General features: G+C 30.9%; 1 protein-coding gene across 1 annotated transcript in view; it reads right to left on the reverse strand.

The window, feature by feature from the left end:
* Window positions 1–286: 286 nt before the first annotated feature.
* PPP4R2 (protein phosphatase 4 regulatory subunit 2) overlaps window positions 287–13,594 on the reverse strand; it is a 56,718-nt gene continuing 43,410 nt past the window's right edge. The window contains exons 4-9 of the mRNA XM_016148021.2: window positions 6,786–6,879; window positions 5,186–5,223; window positions 4,218–4,292; window positions 3,829–3,972; window positions 2,849–3,138; window positions 287–2,604 (exon numbers count right to left, since the gene is read on the reverse strand). Coding sequence (XP_016003507.2) covers window positions 2,288–2,604; window positions 2,849–3,138; window positions 3,829–3,972; window positions 4,218–4,292; window positions 5,186–5,223; window positions 6,786–6,879 — 958 coding nt within the window. The 3' untranslated portion in view covers window positions 287–2,287. The remainder of the gene's footprint in view (window positions 2,605–2,848; window positions 3,139–3,828; window positions 3,973–4,217; window positions 4,293–5,185; window positions 5,224–6,785; window positions 6,880–13,594) is intronic.

Genomic DNA, 13,594 nt, shown 5'->3' on the forward strand with positions numbered 1-13,594 from the left:
TGATCTATGATCAACATATATCTAATAAATATTTAAACTATTAAACTATAGATTAAAATGCAGATCTCTCATAGAGTTAAGTGATAGCATTTTGGTACATTCACCATTATTGTACTTTATTTAATAAAGATATACATTTCCCCTTGCAAAAATAACAATTGCAAGTTTACAAATAAAACCACAGACCTCAAAGTCATGATGCTAAAACTTCAACTTATAAGCAACAAAAGTATATCTACTTGTTTACAAATGGTCCATGGCACAATTAAAATAAAAATATCGAAAGGTCAGAGGATCTTAAAGAACAGGTTTATTGACAATAATTTCATAAATACTCTAAAGAAATTTTCAAGATTTCTTAACTTAAAATGTTTACAATCTGTTCTCATTGGCAAAATATCCCTCAATAAAATAAAACAGGTCACTAAAAATGAATGTCACATTTAAAATTTGCTTCATTTTAACATTTCTGCAAAATTAAAAAAAATTTACAATGTGTGATTTTTCTCCCCTCTTGGGTACAGTAAATCAATATTGTTTTTATTTCAACTATTAGACATATTCATAAATATATCATCTAGCTGCTGTGAATCTGACAGTCAAGTCAGTCAGTAGTATATTACCCTACAAAGAAAAACTGAGTCAAATCATTTTGATATTTTTAGTCTAGCAATTTAAGTAGTCAAAATGCAAAACTGTGGTTGTCACCCAAATCACCCAAAAACATACGATACAGTGTCAGAAACTGTTTGTTTCAGTTTTATAAGTTTAACTGTGTACTTCAGGTATCTGAAACTAAAAAAGGGATTTTTTATATTTTGATAAAAATGTACTCAAATATTTCATAACATTAGTATTTATTGCTTTATATGAATACTGTATTGAAAGCCCAAGCATTCGGTTTACACACAGAAATTATATACCGCGTCACAAGGCAGTGAACACATTACATTCTACAAAATCTACTTTACAGAAATTTAAAAATTCTAAATATCAAAAGGTACAGCTGAAGAAACAGGTATAAATTTGGCAGCCAGTAATTTTGACAGGGAAGTTGCAGCTTGCATGACTTTATATTACGTGAATTTGAAAATATTGAGTTTAGAGTAATCATTGTGCTTTGTGTTGATCTGAAAAATATAACACTGGCTGTCAAAGAAGCATGTTCAAAAATATTTAATTCACTTCAAAATGTCATACAAATTATGGTGGTTTCTATGCACCCCTAAAGTTTCAGTCATTTAGCTCCAGTACATTACTAAAGTAATATATTAATTCTTCCAGTACAGTGGTGTTTCATATCATTGACATTTGCATACTCTAGAATAATTTAGAAAGAAGTGTGTAATATTCACAATGTTCAGAAAAGCAAGCAAAAGTTTAAGAAACCTGCCCGGTTCTTCTGAGATGTTCTCATGTCAGCTTTATAAGCATTCATCCTACAAAATAGTAAGCTAATGTTTAAACACAATTTCCAAGATAAAGCACATTTTCTCATAAATAATGAAGTCTTTTTCTCAGGCACCTCAGAAGTATACAAAAGAAATTTAGTTTGACAGATCTCTCGGAATGTGTTTAACCTGGTATTTCAACAGACGTAAGATTTCCAGGGTTTCACAAGGGCCAGATTTTATTTGAATTACTCAGAAGAGAAAGAAACTGTCTTCTGAAAGAGGTGAACTCAATCATTAACAATAGAAAAAGTATCCACTGTATTCATCTCTTATAGAAACAGAAAAATATATCATTTCCCCCCTTAGAATAATATATATATGTATATATATATATATGTATATATGACTTAAAGTTCCATTGTACATAGTCAAATAATAAAATCTGGAAATCAGCATGAAACCCTAAAATTCACATGTTAAAATGTTGAAGCTATGACCAAAATATGAAAACTGCTAGAGCTGTCAGAAAGAGACAAGACAAAAAGCTTTTTTTGTATATGTATAAACTAAATAATTTCCAAAAGGTTTTCAAAATTATAATTATTACTTTCCAGTTTAAAAACTTTAATTCTAAATTAAAAAAAAAAAAATCTATACACAAACCACTGATTTGACCAAACCAAAAAAAAAAAGTCAGCGGTAAGCAGGACCCAGAGGAGCTGATACTCACAATTCTTACATGTACAACTCTTTCAGGATTTATCTCACAAAGTACTTTATTTTACAACCTGCTTCTCTTGTAAAACTAAAGGTCCACTTTATTACATAAAAGTTTTATACAGTGTAAAACCAGAACTGTATGTAAAATACTGCATCTAAATGTTTCTAAATAGTTAGTCTTGTTCCATTGGTTCATCTGTGACTTCTGTGGCTTCATCGTCATTTTCCATGGATGATTCTGAAAGAATCTCTCCAGTTTTACTGGAATTGGATCCTACTAATTCTGTTTCATGGCAATCAGAACCACTACTTACAGGGCCTGTATTTTCACTACCTTCAGAATGTAAATCTTTCTCAGCTTGAGTCAGATCAGATTCCTCCATTTGACTATTTTCCTCAGAAGTCTCTTCATTCACAGTTAAGGCATCATCAGATTCTTTTTCTTGATTTTTTCTTTCTGGGATCATTCCTCTTGATGTCATAAAAGACTCTAAAAATAAGCAAATGTTGTTGCAGTTAAATTTTATTTTTAAAATACCGCCACATGAATTGTGATACTCTACAGTTCAAATCATATCCCCTGAAACTCAGCCGCAACTACATAAATATGGGAGAAAAGCCCAACATCAACATTGTAAGGAGTTCCATTATGTTAAATTCTTTCAAGCAAAAAATGAAGTACAAAAATTTGAGGATCTCCTTATGCCACCCTTTTACAGATGGTCTCTAAATACCTTCTTCTTCCTCTTCATCCTCTTCTTCATCCTCTTCAGTACAGTGTTGCCTGGCACGACTACTTTCTTTGTCTTTATCCTGAGATGAAGATGATGCTTCTGTTTCTTCTACCATAACTGAGGAAATTTCACTGGAAGATGTCTGACTGGCTGTCTCCCTGACTTCACTTTCTTTGTCAAATCGAAGTCTTTTTACCTCATGCCCTTCAGCTTCCACAGCATCTTCATCTGGGTGTTTATTTTTCATAGGGCTCACTGAGGAACCTTCTGATCCAGATGTCAAAGAGTCACTGTAAATGGTTTTTTAAAAAGTGTCATTAATAAGATTGTTTTCTTCATCTTCTACATTCTCGTTTTTAAGGTCTAATACATTTTAAGTTATATTTCAGTGTTAAATTATAATATCTGGGCAAAGAAAACACAAGAGAAAAATTTCAAGGGAACCTAAGCCGTTTAATGAATATTTCCCAGAATAGTCAATAAGTAATATTGCAAGACCTTTCTGTTCAATTCTCCAATACGTGTCCTCGTATAATAAAACTACAAGTCTTGCCTATGGGCATACTCTTTAAATCTTTATTTAGTCTTCTTTACCTTAATGTAATATAGAAAATTTAAGATGGGATGTTTCCTTTTATGATCTACAATAAGAAATTATTCACAAAATTTCATCTCATTTACAAATAACTTTTCTAGTAACTTTCAAAAACAAGAAATAAAATGCATCATGACCACTTCATTTTCGTAAGACCCTATTTTAAAGAGGATCTCCCCAAATTAGTAGTTTTAAGCCTTTTCAGTGCCCATCTTCAGCATGTGCTAAATGCTACGAACAGAAGCCACAGCACCTACGACCACATTAAAACTTGTTCTATCCCTCAAAACAATAATTGTAAATAATAAACGATGAGTACTGAAAGCCATCAATAAATATTAACATTTTATAATATTTTTTTAAAATACATAAATCACATACAAACCTGTGGGTTTTGTCCTCAGTTTGCTCTAAGTTTGACTCCTTGACATCTGTGTTCTCAGGCAAGCCATTTGTTGTCATGGGGACTGACAAAGAGACTTTTGGTCGATTAAGTGGCCTAGGTGTTCCAGGCCCATTTATATTAGACCTATGGGAAGATAAATGAACATCATTTCCCCATTTTTGTAAAATGTCATCTCTCCCAAGGTTTGTTTATATGAACACATCACAGAAATATTTGCTGCAATTTTGACTTTCAGATCCATGTCACCAAATTATTTAGTATATCCTATATCCTCCATAAAATACCCATAAAAAAAAAAGTATATTGAACCTACTACTCAAAATTAGAAAAATGTAAACTCTTTGGATATTAAAAATCAAGAATCTTACCTCTCAGTATAACTTGGTGAATTTCCAGGAAACATAACACCATTCATTCGATTTAAACTATTAGTATTGTTTTTTCTATAAGAAAAGGAAAAAAAAAAACACTTATGGATGGTTTAGTTCTTTAATTTTGACAAGAATCACATGTCTACAAGATCTGTTGTAAGATCTTACTGTCGAAAATCCAAATATAGAGAAGTCTGTGAGAAATAACAATTATAGGATTATCTTACTATCTTAATTAACAATACAGGTATATTCTTGAAACCATCCTTTAAAAAATTCATGAAATCAGAGATTATTTTTTAACCTTAAACTGATGTTTCTCAACAGGGGGCATCCTCTTCACAAACTCCCTACCCCCACCCTGCATCACCAGGAAACATTTGGCAATGTCTGAAGACATTTTTGTGGGAACAGGGGGATTACTGGCAGCTATTAGGCAGAGGCCAGGGATACCGCCAAACCTCCTGTAATTTCCAGGGCATTCACTTGTAATAAAATGTTAATAGTGCCAAGGGCTGTGCCCATAACTCATATCTTAATTTACTATATAAATCCTGACAACTGGAAAGAGTTTTCCATCATGAAGAGTAATGTCATCAAGTAGTTAATCCAAACCAAGGAATTATGCCCTAGAGATGACCTGGAAAGGTATCTAGGAAAGGTATCCCAGGGCCTTAAGTGCCATGACAGTACCTAAATCCAAAGTTAAGATTACAATAAATAATGAATCATTTTAATTCAAATACCTTTACTGGAAAAACACAGAGTAATGTTTTTAGTGTATGAGCTGCTAAAGTGAGTACAACCCAAAGTAATATTGGTAGCATTACATAGTAGATTTTCAAGAATCTACAAATGTTATCATGCTTAATTACATATAAAATAAATACCACCTATTTTAAGACTGATATATTAGAAATGATAGAACTAGAATATACTAGAAATAGAAACATCTCTATACTTACTCTGAAGAAGGATAAACACAGCTAACAACCATCACATTCTGCAAAAACAAAAATTGGAGTTTTAATATGAGGAAAAGTATTTCCTACATCATAAAGTTTAAGCATTCATTTTTAATTTCTCAAATTCATTCTGTTAGGTTTTCATTTATTCTGATTTTACTAATAAAAAATTAAATGTTTAAAGATGAAAACTTATAATCAAACAACAAAAATTAAAAGACCAATATCTTACTAATGCATTTTTATTTTTTGCCATTTTTTACTCTACTTTACTTTGGAACCCTAATATTATATATTGTATGTAAATGAATAGAACCATGCTCTCCTTACTTTACTCACCTCAAGATATTTATATATTAAAGCATTTGGGCCAACTATAATGAATTTCCTTATAAAGCAATAGCAATCCAAAGCTTGATGTGCAGGATCACATACTCCAATGAAAAAGACTCAAATCTTTTTTATAATATAATCTTATTGGTAATAACAACTTATTGGTAATAACAATATTCAGTAAACACTATGTGTCAGAGTTAAGTGCTTTATATTTAATCTTCCTCACAACCCTATTACTATGCACATTTTACGGATCAGGAAACTGAGACTTAGGTTAAGTAACTAGTTTAGTTACTTAGGTTAAGTAACTGGTTAAGTAACATACCAGGCAGGGCCACCCCTAGTATGACTACTGTGACACTGCCTCTTCATCCAAAGATCACCACAATGTAATTATTAAAAAGTCCCTGAGCTGAAAAATAAGTATTAATAAAACATCTTAAATTCATCTTCTTCAGAAATTTTATTAAACTGAGGGCATGGAAGTTCAACAAAACATTAATCCACTAAGGCCATATGACCTATTATAAGTCACTAAATAATAGCTCTAGATTTTTGCTCCAAGGGTAAAATAAACAGAATTTGAATTATAACCTTAAACACTGGACTATGTTTTAGGATCAATCACCATGTGAAGGAATTAGCAACCCATTGGTCCAATCTTGGTTCCTACAGGGATCCTTCATTTGTTCTTCACTCTAAACAAGTCAATTTCTTACTTTTCCTTCCCTCAAATACCTTGATGTCTTTGTCCATTACATTGTTTCCTTTGTCCAGAATGCCTTTCCTTTTACTAGTATACTTTCATAGGAAAGCTAATGCTTTCTTCATTCTTAAAATCTGACCTTTGTCTTTCTTAATATCTAACTTAAATGGTCTGCATCAGTGATTTCCCAAAGTTGTGTACCCCTGAATTCCAGAACTAAAACTAAATGAATTCTGTGGGCTAACAAGTTTGTAAAACACTCTAAAGTATCTATTATAGAACTTTGCAGAACATTTAATATGTTGATGTATATATTATGAATATTCAAGGGACAATACCAAGCTGTGTTCCCCAAACTTAACTGTTCACAAGCCCTCTCTCTGCTCCCTCTATTAAATCTCTCTGAAACTTTGACCAGAATTCAGCATACAATTTGGGAAAAACTTCACGTAGGCTGAGAAACGTATTTCAAGAAAAGATGCCTAAAACAGCTCTTATTCAATGTTTTTTTTTTCTGAAATCTATAATGCTAATTAATATAATTCCAATAATAAATACCTTCTCTACTCCTCTGAGAAATTTGTCTGTTCCTGTATAGTTTCTCCTTGGATCTGTTAGCAATTCACATAGTCGCTGAATAGTAAAAGGAATACTGCAAAAGAATATAATTTTATAGTTTGAGGTCATTAATTATCAAGAGAGTAAAAACATTATTACTCTAGCTATCTAAAGCTTTATTTAGTCACCCCTGTGTTAAGCTACAAAAGAAAATGCTACAATAGGGGAATGAATGGGTGAGTCTCTTAAAAACGGGCAAGACAATAGGCACACCTGTCTTTTTATTTAGCAAGAAAACAATTTTCCCTTTCTTGCCTTAAAAAGCAATAAAAAAGAAAAATCAACAGAAAGCTTCTAAACCGACAAAAATAATTAACATTATGAATTCAATTTTAAATTTGTAAGAGAAGTGACCAAATAATCAAGTTAGAGTTTATTTTAATACTTTTCCTCGAGCATTCTTTTGTACAAAGTTTCCCCAAAGTGTTCAAATAAAACTATGAAATGTTTCCAGTGAAAAAGTACTATAAAAATGGTCTTCCTCTACAATTTCAATTTTATTTATGCTCTACAAGTTCCATGAAACTTAAAATAGATACAAACATACTCAATATTTTGGCAAATGTCTTGTTAACTTTACCAAACATCTAAACCATAATCAAATTTTCACTTGATCAAAAAATCCCACAAAACTGATATAAGTTGGAAATAGTCATTTTATAAACATAAAAAGTTTTGATTTTATATAATATTAGCATTCCTTAGAATTACAATCTGAAAAGCAAACATGAGCATTAGTTATGGCAAATGCAGGTAAGAACAAAATAAAGACCAGTATTTGCCATACAAATCTCTATTTTTATAAAGAAAATTATAAAGCCTCAAATTAATAGTTAGCATTCAATAAACAGTTCTTTATAGGCCGTTTAACACAATATTCTCCAAGGTAAAGCAGCTAGTACGTAAATAGTGCCAAGATTCAACCCTAGTTTTACTTTAAATCCCATGTCCTACTTTCCACTATGCCACACACAGTACTTAAAATCATGAGTTTATTTTCTGATTGAACAAACTACATTTAGTTCTCATATTCTTAGCACAAATACTGTTCTTATATTCTTATAAAGTCAGCATAAGATTTAAAACAAATTTTTAAACTCTATAAATGTTATTCATATAAAAACAAACATTTTAGTTATTTGAGAGGGAAAATCAATCTTTTCTCAATTAGCATCAAACCTAAAGTCAGAAAACTATGATTCTGCCAAAAGACTGGGTACTAACTAAAAGATTAAGGTTCTAGATATGACAAATATTCAGAAGCAGCCAGAAATACCGACTTCTTTGATGTTCATCATGACTACTACAGAAAATTCCTTAGGGTTACTAAGAAGGAATACTCTTTTCCTTGCTTTTAAAAATCTATTCAGCGTGAAACACATTGTGAGAACTACAAATCTTTAAAATGGAAAAAGGCAAAGAACGTACCAAAAACGTTACTATTAATAAAACGATAAGCTTACATATTTGTTTTGTTCATCCCTTAAAAAGACAACACATAACTGGAAACCTACAGCAAATAGACAACTGTTACTCCTTAAAAAAAAAAAAAAATTTAAGTATTTTCTCAAACTACATATATAAACAACATTAGTTTCCAAATAGTCTTTTCTCATAATTGAAAGCTTCTAAAAGGCAAGATTTCTTCACGTTATGCTCAACATATAATTTATTTACATATACATATATGTAAATATACTACACGATTTCAGAGTATTAGTGGTACAACTGAACCTTAGCCCCTACTCTATCTAGTTCATTACTCTCCAAACTTTACACACACACACACACACACACACACACACTCTCTCTCTCTCTCTCTCTCTCTCTCTCTCTCTCTCCCCACCTATGTTATGTCCTAATTATCTCAGGGATACTGTAATTCAAACAGCAGTTAATAAAAAATACTTAAATAGATGTCTAGCTATGTCTTTTCCACGAACTAAATTTCTTTCACACATCAAAAGCTAGTATTTTTCTCTTAAATTAAAATTAGCTTTAAAAGATGAGTAGCTTTACACTTCCTGTTTACACTAAATGTTTCACGAATTTTCTTTAGGAAGGTAAGTAAAACTGTAGTCAATTATTAGCAATTTATGTTTTGGTGACTATCAATACTGTTTTGGGGAGGAAAATGTATTACATTTGCATAGCAATGTCGACAGTAATAGCCTATGATAAAATTAGTTGACATCCTTAAGACACTTTCAGCTTTTAAAGTCATTTTACCAAGTGTCCAACAGATGGCACCAAAGTGTCATAACACTTCCTCACTTAAACTGACAAATACTAGTTGTAAAAAATAGTATTCATTGGAAATTTCAATATAATTTTGACAATTGCACTGAAAGGTGTCTTTACATACAGTTAGTACTTTCAAATAAATATGAGGGCCTACTATAGGCTACAAAAACTTAATAGCTGAGCAGACAGATGTGAATAATTATAATAAATGGTAACAAAATTATGTACAGTGCCATGACTGAATAAAATGCATGCCAGGGAAGCAAGCATGAACCTGGGAAGACTAAATCTGAGGTGGGTCTTTAAAAGAAGGTATAAGAATAAACCAGATAAACATATCTGGTTTATCTGGAACACATAGCACAAAAATATGAAAAGTTTGCTGTCTGTTACTCTTCCATTAGACATAGCGCACAAAAGTTTACTCTAGCTTCTGAAAATATTGTCTTTTCCCAATAAAAATCACCAGCAAAATTAAGACACACATGAGCAAAAAGATACTACTCACTCTTGATAAAAATATGAACTAGATAGAATCCCTAAATTTGGGTATATGGGGGAAGGATGCTCATTAGCATAGGTATATTGTAAAATAGCTCATTAGAAAAATATTTGGAGTTATTTCAAATAAAAGGCATACAAGTTTACTCTGTAATATATTACTTTTTGCCCACATCATAAGATGAAAAACTTGAGTATTTAAGGAACTGAAAAAAAGCTTTTTAAAAGGGAATGACTATCTAGCAATTTTTTAAAAAAAATATCCCTACAAAATCTAATAAAACTTACCACACTGACACACACACAAAGTAAAATATCCAAAAGTCACAGATGGTATTACAACAGAAATACTACAGAACACTGTCGACCAACCTTCTTCTAATGTACCTTCTTTTAAGGTAATGTGATTTAAAAAATACAATGGCTAGCGCACTTGGAGATCTTGCCAAAGTTGAATTTACCTATCATAAATCTTCATGTCCTTATATATGGAAAACAGATTCTGAAAGTGCACTTTTCACATGGACTAAATATGACATAATATACTTAAATCACTTAACAGTGCCTAAAATATTTCATGAAGTATTTAATAAATCTTAGTTCCTATCATCCTGATCTCATCTACTATTTAATGAAGATTGTAGGAAGGCACAGATGTCCCCAAAACCAACTACTGAGGAGCAAAAAAAAAGGATAAAGAGATAATCATAAAATCGGACATCCTTTTAAGAAAAATGCTAAAAGCCAATTCAGCTTTGTTTTATGCATAAAGATGTGGTTTTTTGCTGTCTTTATTTTTTGACGATTAATAGCCACATTCACACAAGTGCCTTAGTTAACAAAATTACTTAAGTCAGACCTGAACTCTCTCTCAGATATCAAAGGCTGAAGGGGTTCTGTTTTGTTTACTCTTAAGTCCTACAAAGTCAGAAATACCACTGAAATACTATGATATTATCTGTACTTAAAGCAATATGCTATTTCTATACTCAGGTTTTCACATGTAGATAAAAATACATGTACATAAATATTTATATGCATATAATTTATACCTCAAATCAAATGTCAGAAATTATGAGATTTATTGAAAAATGTCACTGTAAAATGGCAAGTATTAAAAAATTTAAAGAAATGAAGAATCAGCCTCTTTCGTTAACGGTAAGTAACCCTCAACTAAGCAAACTAATATCTGCACCATTCCCCATCCAAAAATAAACCTATAGCAATTGTCAATTTTAATCAAGTTAATCATCTTTTATAGAGCCTACAGGAGTCTGAATTATTTTAATTACATCAAATAAAAATATTAAGACATTCATTCAATTTCTAATTTTTATCTTTCAACTTAAAAAATTTATTACAGCGAGCACAAAAGCACAGCTTCAAACCATAATACCATGAGACATAACAAGGTGGGGAATACAAGAAGGAGGGAAGGCAACTGAACTGATTCTCAACTAGTTATGGTAACAGAAAGGGAATAAAGAAAAAGTAACATTTTAACTAATAGAGTCAATTTGTTCAACAAACAATAACACAAATAATTATAAAAAAGGCAATAACTGTTATTTTCACCAATCAAGAAGCAGAAAATCCAGCAAGCACTAACTAAAACAGGACCAGCCAGTAAGAGAACAAAGTTACAAAAAAAGACTAGAACCCATTCTCTCATTCCTGAATAATGTTGAACTGTAAAGCAAACAATACAAAATTTAAAAAGGAGTGTTTTCTATCTACTATTCAGACTTAAAGAGTCTAAAAATCTCATATATAACCTTTAAACAAAATATGAAGAGGCACACTTATGAGAGATGGCTGTGTTCATGCACACACACACAAAAAACAATTATGTGAAAGTTCTCAGAATTAAGCAAAATCTGGATAATTATGTATATTAAACTAATTTTGGAGAAGAAATTCAACAGTCAGAAAGACTTTTGCCAAAGGATAATAAACACTCCTTGGCTGTGATTATACCTGCTTTAGAAATGACATATCAAAGGTTTTTAGGTATCATGTGGTTGTGCAGTTTTTCCAAACCTCTAATAACAAAGAGCCCTGATATTTTAGCCAACTACCTAAAATAAGTGAAACATCCTGCTTATTTTAGAAAGATCTTAGGCCTAACACAATTGTCAAAGGGGTACAAGACTTAAGTGATTAATTCTTTCAATCATTTAGAGGACATCTTTTTAAAACCTCTAGGAATGTAAGTCACTTTCTTCCTACCCCTGAAAATCCCTCTTTGCGTGCCATTATAAAAATGAACTACTAGCGACTAGTAGTTTCTAAATTATACTCATAGTGTCTACAATCGGAGGAGGATTTTCAAAAATGGCCCTGGTTTCAGTAAGTCCATATACCTTTGTTCATTACAATCCCAAACAGAGAACATAAAATACCGACAAATACCTTTTAATTGACCATTCCATTAAAGTTTCTATTTTTGTTAATTTTATTTTTTGGTGTTTCCTCATCTAAGGAAATGTTAACTTTCAATTCTGGAAAGTAGCTATAATCTATCTTTTCCTATAAAATTTTAAAGTTCAAAAATAATCTTAAAGGACAAGAAAATGTGACTAAATTGAAAAAATAAAAAAAGACTTAAGCATTCAACAATGTAATTTTAATTCTATCTACCATGGCCCACTAAACCAAATACAGATATAGAATTGTTCATTCATTCAATACTTGTTTGAAGACCTACTATATTTAGGCAGTCACTGTTCTAGGCCTTGTTTGGAAAAGATGTTAAACTGCTCTCTAGCATCTTATAGTTCAGGAAGTCAAGCAAACATGTGAATGGATGAATTCCACTGCAAAGAGGGAAAATTTATACAATGACAGTACACTAGAATAATTTTAGAAAAAAGATAAATCTTCAAGTCAAAATACTATATAGTATTTAATGATTAAAAAATAAAAGCGAAACAAAAAAACTTACCAATTAGAAAATCACCAAAACATAAGAAAAACAAAAAAGGTATGAAACTACAATTTACAAAAGAATTAATAAGGGCATAAAAAGATGTTCAATCTCATTTGAAATCAAAGAAACAAATCCACGCGCGCACACACACACACACACACACACACACAAATTAACGAATTTACACTATCTGCATTTATATACACATGAAAGCACAAATGAACATATTTTATGAGGCCATTTTAGCAGTATCGATAAAAATTTTAAGTGTGCATACACTATGACCTAGCAATTTTGTTTCTACAAATTAAAAAAGGAAAAATAAATCTATAATCAATATATCATCAATGTAAGACAATTAACAACAGAAGAAGGTATATATAAAGATGCTCATTTACAAGCACTACTTTTAACAGCCAAAAAATAAATGTCTACAACATTTATGGGGTCAAGGCAAAGGAATTATACCTGTTCATATAACATAAAGTGCAGCCATTTCAAATAAATAGGCAAACAAAAGACAGTTATAAATATACTGATAAGAGAAGTTGTCAAAGCTCTTCTAAAAGGAAAACAACTAGCGTATAACATGATTCTTTGATTCTTTTATGTATTCCTATGACACCTGGGGATCTTTTTAAAACTATGAACATTTATCCCTTTTGTAATTTAAAATATAATCTATTACAGATAGTAGTAGTATATACTAAAAAGAACCAACCCTCAAACTGGTTGAAAAAGAACAAAATGCTGCCTCTACCACTGTTAGCAATACTGTTTAAAGCAACAAACTGATATTCAAAACACAAAAATAAAACCGAAAAAGGTTATAGACATATTTTGATGTATCAATATATTATGATACACACAAAAAAGTGCATTAAAAAGTAAAAAATATTAATATATCATTGAAAAAGACTGGAATATGTCTGATAAGGAAAATTCATAAACTGTCATTCTAAAAATTCAATTAAAAAATTTAAGTTCAAAATATTTATGGTTCAAAGACGAAAAATGTTTTAAAAGCAATTATGTTTAAGTACGCTTAGGCATTCAATGATTACGCAAGTTATTT

The sequence above is a fragment of the Rousettus aegyptiacus genome, unplaced genomic scaffold, assembly GCF_014176215.1.
Source record: "Rousettus aegyptiacus isolate mRouAeg1 unplaced genomic scaffold, mRouAeg1.p scaffold_m13_p_4, whole genome shotgun sequence".
NCBI classification, from domain to species: Eukaryota; Metazoa; Chordata; class Mammalia; order Chiroptera; family Pteropodidae; genus Rousettus; species Rousettus aegyptiacus.